Raw genomic sequence first — 22,959 nt, forward strand, 5'->3', positions numbered from 1 at the left:
TTACTAAAAACTCTTTCAGAAATAATACTTTCTTGTTTTGCAATTCCAGACAGGCAAAAAATCAGCCTTTTATTACCCTCTCTCAAGAGTAGATTGTCCTTTTCTGCCCTTCAGACTGCCATATTTAAAACAATACCTGCTATATTTTTTTTATCCAACAGAAGAGATGCTTTAGTTGCTTCTAGCCAACTAAATAGAATATGAAAAGTTCATGTTCTATGCATGTTCATATATGTACACATATATTTGTAAAATACACACGGGTATTATGTATGTAGTAAATATAAGGGCAAAATTATCATTTTTATTTCCTCATAAAACAGAAATTGAAAAACTACTCTTTCCCTTTACAATCACAACTCAGAGTATATATGAATGAGGGAAAAATGTCAATATGGAGTCATTTTTATTCATCTAACTTTATAAAATTTTTACATGTGAAAGGTACATTTCATTGCTGTTGAGAGAGTCACTGGCAAATATCACTGATGTCAAGACAGTAACTGGTTCAGCAAAGCCAAAATTTTACCTAAGGGGTATTGCCTAGATAATGGGCTGTTACAGCTCATCTTTAGAACAGCATATAATGAATTCTTAGTTCTAACACTAAATGATAATGATAATGTTTTCTGAGGAGTAAGTTTTCATATCCTTTTATCTGTACTAGTTACACCCTAAGAATAATGATCTCACCGGTAAAAGACTGATGTAAATGATTAAAGGAAAATGAATTACAAAATAACCAGTTTAAAACACGCTAAAAGAAATTGCCATATCTCAGAAAGATATGACCAGAAGATTCTATGCTGTTGTCCTTAAGTGCCTTAGAGTTGGTTCCAACTCATAGCAACCCTATATACAACAGAATGAAACACTCTTCAGTCCTGTAACATCCTCACAATTTTTGTTAAGCTGGTGCTCATTTTTGTAGGTACTGTGTCAATCTATCTTGTTGAGGGTCTTCCCCTTGTTCACTGACCAACTAGTTTACCAAGCATGATGTCCTTCTTCAGGGACTGGTGCCTCCTGATAACATATTCAAAGTATGTGAGACGAAGTCTCACCATCCTTGCTTCTAAGGAGCATTCCCACTGTACTTCCTCCAAGACAGATTTGTTCTTTTGGCAGCCCACATTATATTCAATATTCTTCTCCAACACCATAATTCAAAGGTGTCAATTCTTCTTTGGTCTTCCTTAATTCATTGTCCAGCTTTTGTACGCACATGAGGCAGTTGAAAATGCCATGGCTTGAGTCAGGTGCAACTTAGTCTTCAAGGTGACATCTTTCCTTTTTAACACTTTAAAGAGGTCTCTCGCAGCAGATTTGCCCATGTAATGCGTCATTTGATTTCTTGACTGCTGCTTCCATTGGTGGGGATTGTATATCCAGGTAAAATAAAATCCTTGACAACAATTTCAGTCTTCTCCATTTATCATGATGTTCCTTATTGTTCCATTTGTGAGGATTTTTGCTTTATTTATGTTGAGGTATAATCCATTCTGGAGGCTGTGGTCTTTGATCTTCATCAGTAAGTGCTTCAAATCCTCTTCACTTTTGTCAAGCAAGGTTGTGTCATCTGTATAACACAGGTTGTTAATGAGTCTTCCACCAATCCTGATGCCCCATTCTTCTTCATATAGTCCAGCGTCACTGATTATTTGCTCAGCATACAGACTGAATAAGTATGGTGAAAGGATACAGCCCTAACCCACAACTTTCCTGATTTTAAAACGTGAAGTATCCCCTTGTTCTGTTCAAATGACAGCCTCTTGATCTATGTGCAGGTTTCTCTTGAGCACAATTAAGTGCCCTGGAATTCCCATTCTTCACAATATTATCTATAATTAATTATGATCCACATGGTTGAATGCCTTTGCACAGTCAACAAAATACAAGTAAACATCTTTCTGGTATTCTCTGCTTTCAGCCAGGATCCATCTGACATCTGCAATGATAATACCTCGATCTATGTCCTCTTCTGAATCTGGCTTGAATTTCTGGCAGTTCCTTGTAGATATACTACTATAGTTGCCTTTGAATGATCTGGAAAATTTTACTTGCGTGTGATACTACAGTTGCCTTTGAATGATCTGGAAAATTTTACTTGCGTGTGATACTAAGGGTATTATTTGATAATTTCTGCATTTGGTTGGATCACCTTTCTTTGGAATAGGCATAAATATGGATCTCCTCCAGTCGGTTGGCCAGGTAGCTGTCTTCCAAATTTCTTTGCATGAACGAGTTAGCACTTCCAGGGCTACATCTGTTTGCTGAAACATCTCAATTGGTATTCTGTGAATTCCTGGAGCCTTGATTTCCACCATTGCCTTCAGTGCAGCTTGGATCTTGTCCTTTAGTACCATAGGCTCCTGATCATATGCTTCCTCTTGAAATGGTTGAATATTGAGCAATTCTATTTGGTACAGTGACCCTGTGTATTCCTTCCATCTTCTTTTGATGCTTCCTGCATCATTTAATACTTTCCCGGTAGAATCCTTCAATATTATAACTCAAGGCTTGAATTTTTTCTTCAATTCTTTCAACTTGAGAAATGTGAAGCATGTTCTTCCCTTTTAGTTTTCTAACTCCAGGTCTTTGGACATGTCATTATAATACTTTGTCTTCTGGAGCCGCCTTTTGAAATCCTCTGTTCAGCTCTCTTACTTCACTATTTCTTCCATTTGCCTTAGCTACTCGATGTTCAAGAGCAAGTTTCAGAGTCTCTTCTCACATCCATTTTGGTCTTTTCTTTCTTTCCTGTCTTTTTAATGACCTCTTGCTTTATTTGTGTATGATGTCCTTGACGTCATCCCACAACTTGTGTGGTCTTTGGTGTTTAACACATCAAATCCATTCTTGAGATGGTCTATAAATTCACGTGGGATATACTCAAGGTCATACTTTGGCTCTCCTGGACTTGTTCTAATTTTCTTCAGCTTCAACTTGTACTTGCATAGAGCAATTGATGGTCTGTTCCACAATCGGCCCCTGGCCTTGTTCCGACTGATGATAATGAGCTTTTCCATCACCTCTTTTCACAGATGTAATCAACCTAATTCCTGTGTATTCCATCTGGTGAGGTCCACATGTACAGTTGGCGTTTACGTTGCTGAAAAAAGGCATCTGCAATGAAGAAGTAACTGGTCTTGCAAAATTCTATCATGGGATCTCTGGCATCATTTCTATTATCAAGGCCATATTTTACAACTACCTATCCTTCTTCTTTGTTTCCAACTTTCACATCCAATCACCAGTAATTATCAATGCATCTTGATTGCATGTTCAGTCAATTTCAGACTGCAGGAGTTGGTAAAAATCTTCAATTCCATCATCTTTGGCCTTAGTGGTTGGTGTATAAATTTGAATAATTAACTGGAGTTCCTTATAGGCATATGGATATTATCCTATCACTGACAGCATTGTTCGTCAGGATAGATCTTGAAATTTTCTTTTTGACAATGAATGTGACACCATTCTTCTTCAAGTTGTCATTCCCAGGTGAGTAGACTACACGACTGTCCGATTTAAAATGGCCAATATCAGTCCATTTCAGCTAATGCCTAGGATATTGACATTTATGCATTCCATTTCATTTTTGATCATTTCCAATTCTCCTAGAAGATTCTATGGAGTATTTAAATAGAACCTTGTAACAAAAGTCTTGGGGAAGGAGAAGCTTTATTAGATTCAAATTTCCTACTGCCCTTCCTGAAACCACTCCAACCAACTAGACAGGTACCTAGAGCCACAGTTCATTTGCATTTTGTGAAATAATATATTTGGGTCATCTTTAGGTAGTATGACCATGTAGATTTATTGTCCAAAATGGAACAATAAGCATAATCTGAGACTGTCCTATTGAACACCCTTATCTATAGGGGAGGACATGGTTGTGCCTCTTCTCCTTCAGCATACTAACAGAAATCAAATAAAAATGGAGGGGGTAGGAGAGAATGAATTAAGAACACTAAGCTCTGCTTACAAGGGGAAAAGAAAGCAAAGGGCAGAAGGTGACTTGACGGTTATGTAAAAAAGGAGAGAATGGATGCTACACTTACTATGACTTAGTGACAGGAAAGGATTTATATGAATTGTATCTGAGCCTCATCCACTGAACGGATGCTACACTTACTATGACTTAGTGACAGGAAAGGATTTACATGAATTGTATCTGAGCCTCACAGTGTTTGTTTAATGCCAGCTGGTAGCCTCTCCATCACCACACAGCCAACAATCACTTTTTGGTGCTAGGACACCCACTCCCAACAAAACTGAGAATCTGGAGAAGATAGCTGGATACACAGTAGTTACCCAAACATTTGCATCAATTGTTTTCTCTGATGTGAGAAATGCCATTTATGGAGATAGGCAGGCTTTAGTATTCTAATATTTTAGATAGTTTATCTGAAAAACAAAGAGGTACACACTCCTGTTTTAAACTATGAAACTATCACAAATTGTCATTGCCCTGTTCCCAAATGACTAATTATAATTTGAAAGGAATAGATAATCGCCTTCCTCTAAGAACAGAAATATATCTCTTATGCAATACTGTGATGCTGGACCTGTTGCCATCTAGTCCATTCCAACTCAAAGAGACCCTATAGGACAGAGTAGAACTGCCCCATAGGGTTTCCAAGGAGCAGCTGGTGGATTCGAACTGCAGACCTTTTGGTCAGTAGCTGAGGTCTTAACCACTACACCACCAGTGACGCAGGACAGCAAGGAGAATATTGCTACTTAAAGAGTAAGTGTGCTGCTTCATGTAACGTCTGACTTTCTACTCTAATGTCTTGAGAATCTAATACCCTGCACTGAAAAAGTGCTCAGTTGATGGGATAAGGAAAAGGAGAGCCAGTACAAACAATATATATATTTTTCATGAGGAAGAATTTTCTGACAAATATATGTGTATATTAATTATAAATATAATTAGAATAATTATATTTATAAATAATTATAATTAAAAGCAAGGAATATTCCTTCTACATAAATTTAGATAATCAGTAATATATTTTTCTTATATTTAGGATTATACTTAGCATAATCAACTTAAAATAAAATACAGTACTAAAAAATTACACTCACCTTCTGTACTACATGGATATTCTAATGCAATAAGTGTTTACTAAAAGCATAAAAACTCAAAACCAAACCCAGTGCTGTTGAGTTGATTCTGACTCATAGCGATCCCATAGGGTTTCTGAGGCTGTAAATCTCTAAGGAAGCAGACTGTCACATCTTTCTCCCACAGAGATGCTGGTAGTTTCGAACTGCTGACCTTTTGGTTAGCAGTTGATCACTTTAACCACTGCACAACTAGGGCTCCTACTGAGAGCATTGTTTGTTTTTTAATCAAAGTGTATTTTCAGTAACAGCAAAGAAGATCTTTTGAATTTAAATAAATTTTGTTTTTACACTACATAATTTCAAATGCATTAGAGCAATCATATTTAAACATCTGGTGAAGTGTTCTTTACAGCAATTGACAAGAATGACATAGAGTTAAAAAGAAAATCATTGGCCATATTTTATACCTAAATCACTCAGTCCATCCACTAATATTTATAGAGTCTATGCCATGGAGTTGGTTCCAACTCACAGCAACCTTATGTACAACAGAAAGAAACACTGCCCAGTTCTGTGCCATTGTCACAATTGTTGCTATGCTTGAACCCATTGTTGCAGCAGCTGTGTCAATCCATCTCATTGAGGGTCTTCCTCTATTTTGCTGACCCTCTACTTTACCAAGCATGATGTCCTTCTCCAGGGTCTAGTCCCTCCTGATAACATGTCCAGAGTACATGAGATGAAGTCTCACCATCCTTGCTTCTAAGGAGCATTCTGACTGTACTTCTTATATATTAAACTATATATTAGTGGTCCAAAACTAATGTGTCCCCAAAAGTTGTACTTTGCATGCCTGAGTTAAATGTTTTTTTAAAACGATAACTGGCAAAAAGATTCTACATATATGTGTATATATGTATATATTTATTACTACATATATATGGGTATACGGAAACCCTGGTGGCGTAGTGGTTAAGTGCTATGGCTGCTAACCAAGAGGTCAGCAGTTCAAATCCGCCAGGCACTCCTTGGAAACTCTACAGGGCAGTTCTACTCTGTCCTATAGGGTCGCTATGAGTTGGAATCAACTCAACGGCATTGGGTTTGGTTTGGTTTTTTGGTTATATATGGGTATATGCATATAGATATATGTATGTATATCTATAAATACACATGTATATATATCCAGTGCTAATTATCTTAGATTTTCAAATTCATTTAATTCAACCTGTGAAAAATCTCTTTTTGATGATATATTCAGATATGGTTAGCTGCTAAATTCTACTTTCTGATACATCTTACTATGTTATTTTCTTGATACTTAGATGTCATCAACTTTAAAATGCACTATGAATTCTGGGGAAACAAATACATGTTAAATATTCAAATTGGTTGTAAGTACCATCCCAATTTCAGAAACATTAAAATGTAAGAAAAATGTTTCTTGACATTGAAGAAGTATAATCACAGGAGAAGATGTTTCAAAATAAGACATAACCAACAATAAGAAACTCTGTAAAGAAAATATGTGTTTTCAAATAGATAATCAAAGTTGAATATTTAACTGATATGGGTTGAATTAGAGCTTATATTCTAGGTACCTTGATCTCTAAATATTAAATCAAGGTGGAAATTGTGAACACACAAACACACACAGAATAAACATATCATGGTGTATTATTTTTCATAAATCATGACCACAGACAGAAATTATAAATCATTCACAGTAGAGTTCATTCCCAGTAAACTAGAATGATTTAGCATACATGAGGCACAAGTTTCCACAACAAATAAGAACAAGTATATAAAATCCTACAGATATATGACCCATAACACATTATACAGCATCGATTTCCCAGAGGCTAGTGTAAAACTCATGTACTCAATAACAGCTCTATTTTTGTTCTATCCTGTAACTCAAATCTATTCATGCTGCACAATTACTTTTGCATAATAGTAGATTTTAGTTACCCAAGTTGTTTCTCCTATAACAATAGGAATTCTTATTTATTTTAATAAAGGATCATCTTTGGAAGCATCCTATTTTACTGTTAAGCTATTTTCTTCATGCTCTTGCAGTTGCTTTGACCATCTTTTAAAAGTGTATAATGTCTTTTATTCATACATCAGGTAACTTCATGCTGCATATAAATAACAATCCACATAAAAGGGAAGCTTTGTTCAGGAATTTAATTTGATGAACTGGATTATACTTCTGCCTCCTGAGGACTAATGGCTACACATTTGATACACTGAAATGTCTACCTTATGCACAAATAATAATCTCAAAAGAAGTAAAAACTTTTATTTACGACAAAACAAGGAAATACGTGCTCAACCAATTTTTACCGCAGGTGAAATAAAGGTGGTTGGAGGGGTAGGGATGGAAAGAGAAGAGGCTAGAAGGGCTTTTATGCAAGGAGAAGATGACAAAAAAAAAGTGAAGAAGGAGTAAATGAAAAAATAAAATCTAGACATTCTACTTTTCTTAGCTATGGGCTGTAGTCTCAGCCTAGATCGGAAGGGGATTTGGTCTGATGTGTTCAAACAGAAATGTATTTTATCCATTCTCCAAACAAGAACTGCAGAAGCTTTTATCCAAGGGAACTCAACTTAAAACAACATGAATTAGGAATTAGGATATTAAGTAGAAATCAGAACTGATGTTCTAAAACACAGGCGGATCTGAAGAATCCAGTTTTTATCTTATGGAAAAAAATGGGAATAATCTCTAGACTTTGACATCTGATGACATTTGGGACTATCCTTTGTTTGTAACATGGACATTTCCCTTCTGCTCGTAAGGGTCACCCTTCTCTGTGTCCTCATGCCTTTGAAGCATGCTTTCTTTCATTAAGCTACAATTAGCAGGGAGTCCCTTTCTCATATCTATCACTGGTTTCTTCAAAATAGCATCATCCTTTGATGCTTTTTAGACCTTTACAGAAGTCACAGATTTCTCTTGAGAGCTCTCTAAGCTGAAATTCTAGAAATATGGCCCGAACTACAGACATTAGTGTGCCAAAGAATCCTCAAAGTGAAATAAATCATAAGATGTTATGGAATAAGGAGGGCAGGCTGGCTTGGCAAGACAATTCTCTCCTACACTGGTTCTCTAAATGTACTTAATCCACAAAACACCACCACCGGCATTACAGGGAAATAAATCTCTTAGAAATATAAATTTCACGTCCCACCCAAAACTCCTGAATCAAACTCTGGCAGAGGAAGAGGGTGGAGATGAGGGAGGTGTTAAAAGTTTGAGAGCCATGGCTCAACTGTGTCCAAAAACCATACATAACCAAGTAATATGTTTCTTAGTTCTCAAAACACAATTTTACCCTATAGCTTGAAAAACATTTTTTCTGACTCTTTTAATCAAGCTTTTATCATTTTCAGAACCACTTAGCCTACTATCTGAAGGATGCAGTTAAGAATTGAGCAGTTTCTTCCACCATTTTCAAACTGGTGCATTGTGCTCACCAGTATGAGAATGAGCGACATTGGTAGATAGTATGAAGGCACTTGAGTGTTACCTAGGACCATAGATTTGGGTCAGGACTTCACAGCCTCCATCTGAATCTTGCCCTCAAAGTTGTCTGTCTTCTTGTCAATGAAACTGACTTTTCTTATGTCATTTTTCTCCAGATACCTTTATCAATGAACGTGTCAACCTTTCTGGCATACGACCAGCCCACAATAAGTTACTGTGGGGTGCATCATGAACTTCTCTCTCATAAGCCCTTTGAAACGAATGCACAGGAAGATACGATGGAAACACACCTAGAGACTGAGCTGGACCTGAGCACAATCACAACAGCTGGCCGAATAAGTGACCATAAACAGCAGCTGGCTTAACTGAGCTAACTGGTAGCCAACGGCTGCCACCAAACTTTGTAACCTCCAGGACAAAATGAGGAAGATTTGTTCATTGTGGACTCTAAAAACGAAACAAAGCAAATCCCCTGTTCAAATAAACAAAAGTCCAAGATTGATTCACGAAATAAAGAAGACATGAATTGTTTCAAGTCTACACTTTGTAATTAGCTAAGTTGTGCAGTATTTTTTTGAGTATGGCCCTGAAAAGAATCTTTTTTCAAAACTCATCCTACCTACCTGTTAAAACTGTACAGAGCTAATGTATTTTTCATATTGTAAAGTTTCAATTATAGAAACAAATTGGTATGTACAGTACCATAATTTAATTACATTTTACTTTACCAACTTGACACATTTCAGTTTCTAAGATTTTAAATTAACAAAAAATTATTTCTTGTGTTATTCAGAGTTACTCAGTTTTGTAGGGACTGTTTTGTTACTGCTTTTGTGCCCAGAAAACTTTACTCGAAAATTCTGTGCTGTACCAAACATGCACGATTTTTATCATGCTTACTGCGTAGAATTTTATCTACTTCTTCCAGAAATAATACATTAACCAAAAAGGATTTAATTGTTCAGACTTGTAAGAGGTTCTTCAATTACATAGACAGGTTTTTCTTATAAATGAAAAAAAAAAAAAAAAACAAAGATTTTTTTTTTAACAGTTCTTCTCAAACTTAACTGTTGCCTTGAATTACAGCCTAGTTTCTAAGCAGTGAAATGTAATGATAAAGAGGGTTATTTTAACAACATATTTCGGAATGAATGACTCATTATTTCATTCTTTGAGTAGCTCAGTGTTGGGAGCGGGATGGACAAAACATCACTGGAAACAAAGGCCGTAACCACAGCAACAGACTTTGATACACATCCAAGGTACAGCTGCCAGTGACAAAGAAAAACTTTTGTTACATCTCATTATTTTCAGGCCAAGGTGGGCGGATAGAGTATAATAATTGTACAGTAGCGATTTTTCTCCTAATTAACCCAAAGTGGTTTACCCAAAAATAACCATCAGTCAGTGCAAAATGTACCTGACTTTTAGGACAACTTTTCATTTAGGACTGTGAGACTGTATTTTGTTGGGAACTTCTCGAATACGTGTGTGCTACATCTATTCCCTGCTGGAGGAGAACTTGAAACACCCACACTCATTCTATATAGATAGGAGCCATAATAAAGTACTTCGTCACTCAAACTAGAGTGTAAACATCCTTAAGATTTTCTAATGGTTTATATTGCCATTCATAATGGGATTCACCTCCAATATACCTGAAAAATAACTCAGAGTAATTTGACACCAATACTGACCATATATTGATTATACAATTATATTATATAGTTAATTGAAATCAAATTGAGAAACCCTGACTCTTTAGAAGCTGAAATAATCAATTTGTTTCTGTTGTTGGCTTGACACAGATTGTTTGAAAATATTGTTATTTTATCTGTGGTAATCACACCATTCTTTTTGGGCTTTTTTTTTTTTTAACATAAAACTGCAAGTTTTAATTATTGTTGCGCAAAGCAAAGTGCATTTTTATGTGATGTCATTTTATATTTGTGGTATCAAAAGTAGATTGAGAATATGTCAACCTAACAGGAGTCAAAATCAACCAGAACAATGAAGAAAATGTTGGCAAAAGAATTGTTAAACATTTCATTTTTTTATTTCTTAAAAAAAATTCTATCTATGAAAGTCTGATTTTATGGATGTTTATCACAGCAAATTTAAGAGCAGCTTCAAGAAGAATAAACTTAAAGAAGGTAGAGCAAATTTTTGTTAAAAATATACAAAATCAGAAATGGGAAAACATGCAAAATGATTGAAGAAGCAAACTCTATTACTAATTAAGGTCAAACAAAGTACTTGTATCAACTATTTAGCATCCCAGCAGTTTGTAACATATTTTGCATAAATTATTTGTTATTCAAAAACTTTTGTCATTTTAAGTCTAATTTTAATCTTTACATTTTTCTGATTTCTAATTTATTTGCAATGTGGTATACTCAGAACATTCTTAATTCTCTACCACTGAGATTTTGCATTACCCAGTTAGTAAATTTACAGAGTTAACTATAAATCTATTATTTGTGTATTGAAAATTGGGTACAAAAACTTATTCTCTAAACCATAAATTTTTTTTCATTTGGAGTCGTCCTTGCAAAGGTTCAAAAATAAGGATTAATTTGTCTAAGTAAGCGCTTTATTTCCAGACACTTTCAAGTTGAAATATTTTTTTTCCTAGAAATTTTAAGCTCTAAGGGGGCCTTACAAATATATGTCCTTGGTTTCCTGAAGCGAATCACTTTCTTTAAGCATTCGAAGTTCACCTAGAATCAACAACTCTATAAATAGAAGCAGTCACCATGAAACTATTGCTCTGTGCATCTCAGGCCCTATGTCATAGTAAGGGCCAAACAAACTAAGAATTTTGAGATTTCTCAGCTTTAAAATTAAACCGAAAGGGTCTATACAAGAAAATGTTAGGTTATTTGTTTACTTAATTTTTATTCTGCCATGTTCAGGAGGTAGCAAACTGCTAAAGGTTCTATTTGTGTCTGGAATCTTTCTCCACCACACATTTACAACTTATATCAGTTAGTGTCTACAGCCTTTATTTCTAACCTGCCTTTTTCAGGATTCAGTAATATCTCCATTCCTCCCTCTAACCACTACACTTTCTAGCCCCCTTCTCCCCTTTCCTTCCTTCTGTTCACTTGTTTAAAGAGCTGACAACTCTTTCTCCTGCTTGGAGTTGAAAACGTAGAGGGCTTGACCTGCTGTGATTACAATTACAGCAGCTACAGCAAGTAATAAAGTTATGCAGTGTTGTGAGGTTTACAAATCACATTTGTAACAAGTCACAGAAATGATCTCATTTTGTCTTCATAGCAACTCCATGGAGATGTACTGACTGACCTCAAAGAAGTTCAGCCTTTACCCAAGAACACAAGGCTAATAATTGGTGGCTTTGCACCACCATTCTCTAAACCCAGAGCCTGTTACTCTATCCACTACATAGAAAGCTCTCCTCCTCCCCACTCACCATCTCTTCCCTTTCTCTCACTCCCTCTCCCTGTCTCCCACCCTCCCTCTCCCCATCTCACTCTCCCTTCCTCTCCCACTCTCTCTCTCCCTCTCATCAGACCCAGTGAGTTTCCAGAGATCATGGACAGAATGAAAAAGCTGTTTGACATATTGTTTAGGGATCTCTAATGTAACTTATTTCCTCTGTCTGGAACAATACACAGGCTAAAATGAATTGCTTCCGTGCAATACTCTGGGCTCTCACATTAAAACCCATTGCACAAAAAGAATAGCAAGCCCCAAGTACTTTAACATAGCAGATCAACTGCAAATATAAGGAACAGGTGCTCCAAAGACGAGTATGAATATAGGCCCTAAGGTACAGATATAAAATCAGGAAACACAAGGAAAGAAATACAAGAATGTCCAAATGAGATTGTGTGGGTAGCAAGAGGGATCCACAGTAAAAGGCCGAACACATGCTCAACACATGTTCAATTCACTGATGATTAAGAATACTTTATCAATTTTTTTCCTTTTTTGTTTAGGCAAGCAGATTTCTTAAACCACGAAGTTTTATACCTGCCTTTAATAGAGAAGAATTTTCTCTATTGTCCCGAGACAAATGAAATGTAATTTATACAAACTGGTGTATAGATGCAAAAACATATGTTCATGTTCAAATAATATATTTTACTGCTAAGCTTATTTTCATCAAGTCTCTGTCCCTACTCCTTCCTGAGTGTTCTAGAAAACCATAAAATTATACAGATTTTTAATATAAATGATACTTTTTAGAAGGAAAGAAAACTTACCCAGATTTAACAAATGAGACAAATGACATAATCCTGATTTGAACTCAGATCTGACTGATTCCACAGAATGTTTCTTAGAAAGAGCCGAATCTTTTTGCAAAAATATTTTCCAAAATAAAATCACATTGTATGGGAATAAAAATATGGCTGTTTTGACGACTCCTCATTAGAAGACAGAGAGACATCATCTCTCAAACTAGACATTCAAAATTAGTGAAGAAACTGAAAGTGTGAAAATGGGTCTCTAATAAGAACCATTAGTAGACTGGAAGAAAGGAAATCAGATGTGCTGTATACCCAGATGGTAGGCATGTGATTGGAGGGGTAACAGAATTGGGAGATAAACGGCTTAGGAAGTAGCGTCTCAGAGTAGGTAAGAAATCTCTAGAGTTGATATAATAACATTTTATATCAGCACAGGTCTTCATAGTTTATCATACTGTGTGACAGTGTAACAACCTCATAACACATAAAAAAAAAAACTAAAGGTTCATATGGGTTGGTTATGCAGTAAGAATCCATGTGAGGAGGGCCTGCAGTAAGAGCTTCTGACTGCTTCCATTACCTTCTCAATTACCACAGCTGTGCCTGACTAGAGAGCTGCCAAGGGCAAGGGACCAAGGATCAAGGCTCTCAGGACTCTGACATCTCCACAGAGTAGAACAGATGGATAATCAGCAATTGTGCTTCATTTTACCATTAACTTTAATGGGGAAGAGACATTTTCAAATTAAAAACAAAACACCTGAGTGGTGATGGGTAATTTTTAAAGGCCTCTCCTGGTTTGCATTATTATTTCATTTTGAGATAGGAGTCAGCTTATATGGAAAAAATTTTAAATGAGGGTAAAATTCATGTTTAAAAAAAAAGTACACAGTTGATGACTGACCTTTTCTGTCAAGAACAGTGACCTTAAAACAGCAGAGTCTACAACTTAAAGAACTCAAGAGTATCTGCTTCCTCTCTCCAAACCAATAGGAGATTTTGTTTTATATATTTGTCTTTCTGAAAAGCTGAGTAAAAATGTGTTATGTGTAAATCAAATACTATTTCAAATGCATCTGGGGACCTTGGGATAAAGGATCCTTGCAGTAAATCCTTTTTTACCCCCTAATCTGAAATATCACCTGTTAATTTATCTCTTTTGTAAATTGATCTCCATATATCTTGTGATATATAAAGCAGCACGCTTGTACTGTGTGGCCTTCAAGGTTCTGTGATGCAGTCTTTGCTTCAGATTATATAAAATGAAGGGCTGGATATGGTTTGAGAAGGTCTATATACTACAGAGTGATCAGTTTCAATCAGCTTTACTGACTGAATTTATTTATCTGAATTAACAAGAAAATAGTATTAAGATGGCACAAATGCATAAAAGTTGAGTCAATTTCTTTTTGTATTTATTGGCTTAAAATTTTGCCACTTATCACATCCTTGAGGTTACTATGACTGAAATGACCCCAAATCCCTTGGTTCCACACTAGATTTACTGAATCAGAATTCTCTGAAGATGGAGCCCAGAACACGCATTGTTAACACATTCCTCAAGTGATTCTACTGCATGCTAAGTTTTGGAAAATACTCCTCTAATCATTTACTTTTACCAAGTCACTCAATGTTTTTTTCATCCTTAGTCTAAAATTATTCATCTTGTGCTTCCCTTTGCCAGTGTTAATCTAGAATGTTAAGCCTGGCTGGACATTTTTCTTGAACGAATGAATGAATGCACCACAAAGAACAACTATGTATAAAATGTTCAGGTTTCTTCCTGACAGGCTGTGTTGTTTTGCTTCCCGATAACTCTTTGAGCAGGCATATCTAAAGATAGCCTTCAAACAGCTGGATTAGTCATGTAACTGTTAGTGGACGTGGGGAGAGAGGCAAGGATTAATCTATGATGTATCCGGCACTGTAGTGTCCTTGTTACATTCTCAAACCATCTTAGGACATAGTAGAACCATCATTTTAAAGAAGAGGAAAATGAAGATCATGGTAGTTAAATTACTTGCCATGGCTGATAGAGCAGAGATGGGGATTCAAACCCAGGTCCACCAGGCTCAAAGGATATGCTCCTATCACCCCAAAGAACATTTCCAAATGTGAGGGAAGGTCATAATCAATGTAATTAGGCTCATATATTTTAGTGAGGAAGGGGAGGGAGACAACAGAGAAAGATTACACCTATTTCCAAACAGAAAAATTACATAAAGTATTTCACACTATGTAGAGATTTCCTTCAAAATCCCCAACCAACAACTTAATGGGAAGAACTCTCCATTACTTTCTTGAAGGTTTATACATGTTTTCCTTTAAAAAAAAAAAAAGTGATTTTAAAGAAAAATCCCTCAAAAGATAAATACATCCAAATGTGTATGTCGTATTTTCACTTGCAAGTGTTTATAATACAAAATTATAACCAAAATATGATAAGCTGATACCCAAAATATAATCTTCAATTGGCCGAAAGGGAGGGAAATGTCAATGGAGGTAAAAACTATATGGATGAATAGTCAATAAAGTAACTAATAAAGTACACAAAACAAAGTGAAGAAAAACACCAATAATCTACAATCATGAAATGGCAACCAAGAAATGACACAGTTTGGGTTACAGGAGATTTCCTGTAAATAGTTTTATGTGACAGTATCTTTTACTGGGCCATTGTTACTTGCACAAATGCTATAGAATCTGAGTGCATGCTACACGGAGAAGGCAGGAAGATCACTTCCCTAGCAATGCAGACTCTGCTTGTCCTATTACTCATTATATAATATACAGCTTGAACAAAAAAACAAGTATAATTTTCCTTGTTAAGGCAATGAACTGATTTCATCATTATGTGGAGGTGGTCAAATAAAAGTTTTGTTGTTTTTTTTTTTTTGTGATTTCTATTTAAACGCACATATTCAGAAAAGTCTCCCTCTGTCTCAGCTATTCACAAATGACTTCTAAATAGTCTTTCAACTCCATTGGTGTCTCCAGGAGCTTTTTAAACCATTAGACTAACAGCCTCTTATATTTTTTCCTGACCCTGCTCAAGCCCATCATAAGGTAATTGGGGAATTATATTAGCATTCTACTCCATCATACTATCTGAACACAGAGTATCCATTTAAAAATACTTTATTTTTAATCCAAGAGGCATTCAAGAGCCAGTAAAATACTCTGTAAGTCATACTTTCACTAAAACTACCACCACCGTAACTGTGATAAAACTCGGGTGTATATTTAAAACAAATAATAAATCCAGAAGAGACGAATCTCTAGTACCTGGAAACCATTATCATTACATCTGTTCGTTCTGAAATACCTGGAGTAATTCTGATTGTGGACAACAATGATGCTCCTGATGATTTGTGCCGAAGATGTGGTAAATGGTAACGAAGAGGCCAGAGCTACACAAACAGAGAGGTAAGTGAAGGAAATTTGGTTCCTTGTTATTAAATAATCTGCAAGTGATTTTAAAACTAAGACTAAAAATTTATAATATATTTTATGCCATCAAGTGTCATCAATAAAGGCTAATGTGGGCATAAGGGACATAGGAGCACAGAGATATTGCTGCTAGTGATACATATTAGATGGGTGGATGGATGGATGGACAGCCACACAAAATGAATTAATGCTACCAAAAGAAGGAATATAAAGAATAAAAATGAGTTCAAGAACAATCACTATCATTTGTCCAGAAAGAAATTGAAAAGCTAAAACAAAAAATTCAAACTCAATGCTAAAATGTTCTTTTCAAGGTCAAATTTGAAATAACTGACAACTATAAACCCCAAATTGTTGCTTCAACCATATGAGTAATTACATTAATTCACATACACCTAGTCAAATTCTGATGAGAAATGAATTGTAATTTTAAATACACTCCATCTGTTCTTGCTGTTTTACATCAATGCTATATTTTCTTTCAATTACGGATTCAGAAATATAATACCCTAAGCAGTCTGGTGAAAATGTAGTGATAAGATTGGATCACGCTGGTCATTCTGCTTCACCATAAGGCAATTATTGGAGTGAAATGTCCACCACAGTAGAGGAGCTGGGCATCTGGTTTCTAGAATCCACTCTAGCATTTCTTGACCTTGGCATTTGTAAAATTCACTATCTCTGAATCTTACTTTATATATATTTATAAAATAAGGATATTACTGCCTTGAGATGGAGCCCTGGTTGTGAAGCAGTTAAGAGTTCAGCTGCTAACCAAAAGGTCAGCAGTTCAAATCTACCAGCTGCTCCTTGGAAACCCCATGGGTCAGCTCTACTCTGTCCTACAGTGTCGCTATGAGTCAGAATCGACTTGACAGCACACAACAACAACATTGCCTTGAGATAAGAGCCTCGAGGCCCACCCCTGCTCCAGCCTGATTCTACATTTATACCAAAGATAACTAAAGAAAGACACAGAACCTCTCTGAACTTGTATGCTATCTGGAGGAAAATTTGAGATTCTTGTTACACCAGCATTTTTTCACCTTTGGATTGAATGGAAGCAATTTCAGTATACGAGACAGCCTTCTAAACTCCTTGGTGGGGCTCCTCTTTGGCAAACTTAAAACCTGAGTTTCTCTAACCAATATTGACTTTAAACGTGGTTATTTTACAATGAACCCTGTAATACTCCATCAATTTATGTAGGAATAGCATGAGGCTGGGGTAGCCCTCATTGACTTTCTTCAGCCTTTGATTCTGGTTATAGGCTAAAATGAGTAATCTTCATATGGCACCTTGGCTGTTGTTGTTAGGTGCCATCTAGTCAGTTCTGGTTCATATTGACCCTAAGTACAACAGAACAAAACGGTGCCCAGTCCTGCACCACTCTCACAATTGTTGCTATGTTTCAGTGCATTGTTGCAGTTACTGTGTCCATCCATCACCTGGAGTGTGTTCCTCATTTTCACTGACCCTCTACCTTACCAAGCATGATGTCCTTCTGCAAGGACAGGTTCCTCCTGATAACATATCCAAAGTCCTTAAGACAGTCTCACCATCCACCCCTCCAACAAACACTCTCACTCTACTTCTTCTAAGACAGACTTATTAGTTCTTCTGGCAATCCATGGTATATTCAATGCTCTCTGCCAACACCATAATTCAAATGCATCAATTCTTCTTCATCCTTGCTTATTCATTGTCCAGCTTTCTCATGCACATGAGGCGATTAAAAATACCATGGCTTGAGTCAGGCACACCTTAGTCTTCAAAGGGACATCTTTGCTTTTTAACACACTCAAGAGGACTTCTGCAGCAGATTTGCCCAATGTAATGCAGTTGTTTGATTTCCTGACTGCTGCTTCTATGGGCACTGATTGTGTATCCAAGCAAAATGAAATCCTTGACAACTGCAATCTTTTCTCCGTTTATCATGATCTTGCTTATTGGTTAGCTGGGAGGATCTTTGTTCTCTTTATGTTGAGGTGTAATTCAAACTGAAGGTTGTAGTCTTTGACCTTCATCAGTAAATGCCTCAAGTTCTCTTAACTTTCAGCAAGCAAATTTTGTCATCTGCATATTGTAGGTTGTTAATGAGACTTCCTCCAATTCTGATGCCATGTTCTTCTTCGTATAGTCCAGCTTCTCAGATTATTTGCTCAGCATACAGATTGAATAAGTATGGTGAAAGATGCAACCCTGACTCACACCTTTCCTAATTTTAAACCATGCAGTGTCCCTTTGTTCTGTCTGAACAACTGCCTCTTGGTCTATGCAGAGGTTCCATATAAGCATAATTAAGTGCTCTGGAGTTCCTTTTCTTCACAATGTTATCTATAATTTGTTATGATCCACACAGTCATATATCTTTGCATAGTCAATAAAACACAGGTACACATCTTTCCGGTATTGTTTGCTTTCAGCCAAAATCCATCTGATATCAGCAATGATAGCCTTTGTTCCACATCCTCTTTTGAATCTGCCTTAACTTTCTGGCTCTTCCCTGTCAATGTACTGCTGCAATCATGTCTTAATTATCTTCAGCAAAATTTTACTTGCATGTGGTTTTAAGAATATTGTTTGATAATTTCTGCATTCTGTTGGATCAGCTTTCTTCCGACTGGGCACAAATATGGACCTCTTCCCACTGGTTGGTCAGGTAGCTATCTTCTAAATTCTTTGGCATAGACAAGTGAGCACCTCCAGCGCTGCATCCATTTGTTGAAACATCTCAATTGGCATTCCGTTGATTCCTGGAGCCTTAGTTTTCAGCAATGCATTCAGTGCAGCTTGGGCTCCATCATTCAATACCATCAGTTCTTCAGCATATGCCACCTCCTGAAATCATTGAACATCAACCAATTCTTTTTGGTACAGTGACTCTGTGTATTCCTTCCATTTTCCTTTCATGCTTCCTGCATTGTTCAATATTTTGCCCTCCCAAAAAAAAAAACCCACTGTCATCGAGTTGATTTCAACTCATAGTAAGCCCATAGGACAGAGTAGAGCCGCTCCATATAGTTTCCAAGGAGCGCCTGATGGATTAGAACTACTGGCCTTTTGGTTAGCAGCCATAGCTCTTAACCACTACACCACCAGGGTTTCCATTTTGCCCACAGAATCCTTCAATGTTGCAACTTGAAGCTTGAATTTTTTCTTCAGTTCTTTCAGCTTGAGAAATGACGAATGTGTACTTTCCTTTTAGTTTTCTAACTCCAGTTCTTTGCACATTTCATTTTAATACTTTACTTTGCCTTCTGGAGCCACCCTTTGAAATCTTCTGTTCAGCTCCTTTACTTCATCTTCTGTTCCATTCACTCACTCTGTGTTCAATGGCAAGTTTCAGAGTCCCTTCTGACAACCATTTTAGTTTTTTCCTTCTTTTCTGTCTTTTTAATAGCCTTTTGTTTTCTTCATGTATGATGCCCTTGATGTCATCCTACTACTCATCTGGCCTTCAGCCATTAGTATTTAATACATCACATCTATTCTTGAGACGGTCTCCAAATTCAGGTGGGATATACTCAAGGTCATATTTGGTTTTCATGGATTTTTTTTTTTTTTTAATTTTCTTCAGCTTCAACTTGAACTTGCATAGAGCAGTTGATAGTCTGTTCCACAGTTGGCCCTGGCCTTGTTACAACTGATGATATCAAGCTTTTTCATTGTCTCCACAGATGTAGTTGGAGTGACTCCTGTGTATTCCATCCAGTGAAGTCCACATGTATAGTTGCCATTTATGTATTTGAAAAAAGATATTTGCAATGAATATGTTGTTGGTCTTGTAGAATTCTATCATGAGATTGTCAACATCATTTCTACCACCAAGGGCTTATTTTCCAACCACTGATTCTTCATTGTTTCCAACTTTTACATTACAGTCACCACTTATTATCAAAGCATCTTGATTCTACATTTGATCAATTTCAGACTACAGAAATTTGTAAAAATCTTCATTTCTTCATCTTTGGCATTAGTGATTGGCATGTAAATTTGAATAACAGTCGTATTAACTGGTCTTCTTTGTTGGTTCATAGATATTATCCTATCACTGACAGTGTTGTACTTCAGGATAGATCTTGGAATGTTCTTTTTGATGATAAATGGAACCCAATTCCTCTTCAATTTGTCATTCCCAGCATAACAGATTGTTTAATTCAAGATGGCCAATGATAATCCATTTCAGCTCACTAATGCCTAGGATATCAATCTTTAAGTTCTTTTCTTTTTGTTTTCATTTTTGACAACTTCCAATTTTCCTAGATTCATACTTTATACATTCCATGTTCTGATTATTAATGGATGTTTTCATCTGTTTCTTCTTATTTTGAGTCATGCCACATCAAGCAAATGAAGGTCCCAAAAACTTGACTCCATTCATGTCATTAAGTTTGACTCTACTTTGAGGAAGCAGCTCTTCCGCAGTCGTATTTTGAGCCCCCTCCAACCTGAGGGGTTCCTCTTCCGGCACTATATCAGATAATGTTTCTCTGACATTCATAAGATTGTCACCAGCTTTTTTTTTTCTTCCAGAAGTAAACTGCCAGGTCCTTCTTCTTAGTCTACCTTAGTCTGGAAACTCTGCTGAAATCTACCGGCCATGCATGACCCCGATGGTATGTGAAATATCAGTGGCATATCTCCCAGCATCACAGCAACATGCCAGCCACCACAGTATGACAAACTGACAGATGGGGGCGGGGCACCCTGGCACCACTACCTTAAAAGGATGTAAGGAGAATGTCCTAACAGATAAATATTTCATGTAGTATAGAACAAAAATGTAGTTTGGAGCCATTTCTTTCTTCTCTTTAACTTAATAATATGATACAGTTTCAGATTAGTTAAGTATATACCTTCCTGCTACTGAAAATATAAATATTATTCTCTATAATTCTGATATGGTTTTGTCATATTAGTTTCACTTTCTGTAGACAAACAAGTGACCTTGCTCTGTCACTAATACAATGCCTATTAATTATTTCCAGAACGAATTACTTAATTCTACACTTAATGCTACACTTTAAAAGAAAATAAGAACTAAACTTACTAAATATTTACTTTTCTAAGCATTTTTCATGTGTCCAATGTTACAGTAGTCATTAATATAGTTAACAAGGTTACTAATAACTTAGTGAAGTACGTACTATCGCTATCCCCTTCTAGGGATGAAGAAAATGCTGCACAAAGTGCTTATGTAACATTCAGCTGGTAAGTTGTGGAGCAAGGTTTCAAATCCAGGTGATATCTATACTGAGATACTCAACAGCAATGGATTTTTTCTTTAAATACTTAGCATTTAAAGTCTACTTCTTATTGTGTTTTTGGTGAAAATTTACACAGCAAATTAGGTTCCCATGTAACAATTACTACACAAGTCCCTGGTATTGCAGTGATTAAGCACTCAGCTTTTAACTGAAGAGGTGGCAGTTCAATTCCACCAGAAGCTCCACAGGAGAAAGATGTGGCAATCTGCTTCTCTAAGGGTTTCAGCCTTGGACCCTGTGGGGCATTTCCACTCTGTCCTAGAGGGTCACTATGAATCAGAATCACCTCAGCAGCAATGGTATTGCTGCTGCGATATTGGTTACAATTTTTAAGATTTGTCAGCATTCTCATTAATTTCATTCCGGATGTTTCATTTCCAGTTACCTCGTTTCCCTGTCCCCTTACCCTGTCATTCTTCACTTTAGAGTAATTGTTGGCCATTTGGTGTCATACAAATTATTTTTTGAAGGTTCACTGCATTCACTGGTAATATTCTTTATTTTATGAGCCAACCTCTTATTTAGCTAAAAGGTGAGCTTAGGGGGTAGTTTTGGTGCAAGGTTTATGGAATATCCCAGGGCAATAACCTCAGTGAGTCCTCTAGTCTCAACTGGTCCAGTAAGTCTGGACTTTTTAAGAATTTGAGTTCTTATCCACATTTCGTCCCTTTTTGTCAGAATCTACCTATTATGTCCTTGAACAAAATGACTGTTATTCATAGCCGGGCACCATCTAGTTCTTCTGGTCTCAGAGTAGATAAGGCTGTGTGGTTCATGTAGGCTGTTAGATCTGTAGATGACTTTCTTAGAGCTCTGACTCTTTGGTTTCCTTCTTTCTCTTTTGTTCTGGATGAGTAGAGATCAACAGTTGTATCTTAGATGGCTGCTCACAAGCTTTTATGACCTCAGACATTACTCACCAAGCTAGGATGTAGAATTTAAACTTTATGAATTATATTACGTCAATTGACCAAGTTGTCCCACGCGACTATGGTCTTAAGTCTTCAAACCCAGAAAACTAATCCTGTGAGGTGTTTGGTTATATCTAAGAAGTATTCATAACTGTGCTTCCTATGTAAAAAAAAAAATGTAATTTATCATATATATGAATATATATGCATGCACACATGTATGTATACAGATACATGTATATATTCACACACATACATGTACATATACACACCTATACGATATACACATACATGCATATTTAATCATACATATATTTTTTGGTTGTTGCTGTTGTTGCAAATATATGTCCTAGCATTTACCAAAAATATCCTTTTGTGTGTATGTGTGTGTACTTCTTAGTGACATCATTTACCTTGGTCAAGCTGTGCACACTTCACCCACATTCAATGTTACCTTTCCTATCATCAAAAATAAGAAGTGTCTACTACCCAAAAGTGATTCCCCTTCCCCACTTCACCCAACTATGGTAATCACAACATTGGTT

At 36.4% G+C, this 22,959-nt stretch overlaps 2 protein-coding genes across 2 annotated transcripts in view; one reads left to right on the plus strand and one right to left on the minus strand.

Moving 5' to 3' along the window:
* LRRTM3 (leucine rich repeat transmembrane neuronal 3) overlaps nucleotides 1–8,931 on the plus strand; it is a 211,973-nt gene extending 203,042 nt beyond the window's left edge. Inside the window, exon 3 of the mRNA XM_064269887.1 lies at nucleotides 8,722–8,931. Coding sequence (XP_064125957.1) covers nucleotides 8,722–8,931 — 210 coding nt within the window. The remainder of the gene's footprint in view (nucleotides 1–8,721) is intronic.
* CTNNA3 (catenin alpha 3) overlaps nucleotides 1–22,959 on the minus strand; it is a 1,776,048-nt gene that overhangs the window by 1,242,624 nt on the left and 510,465 nt on the right. The gene's annotated exons all lie outside the window — the stretch shown is intronic.

The sequence above is a fragment of the Loxodonta africana genome, chromosome 16, assembly GCF_030014295.1.
Source record: "Loxodonta africana isolate mLoxAfr1 chromosome 16, mLoxAfr1.hap2, whole genome shotgun sequence".
In the NCBI taxonomy this organism is placed as follows: Eukaryota; Metazoa; Chordata; class Mammalia; order Proboscidea; family Elephantidae; genus Loxodonta; species Loxodonta africana.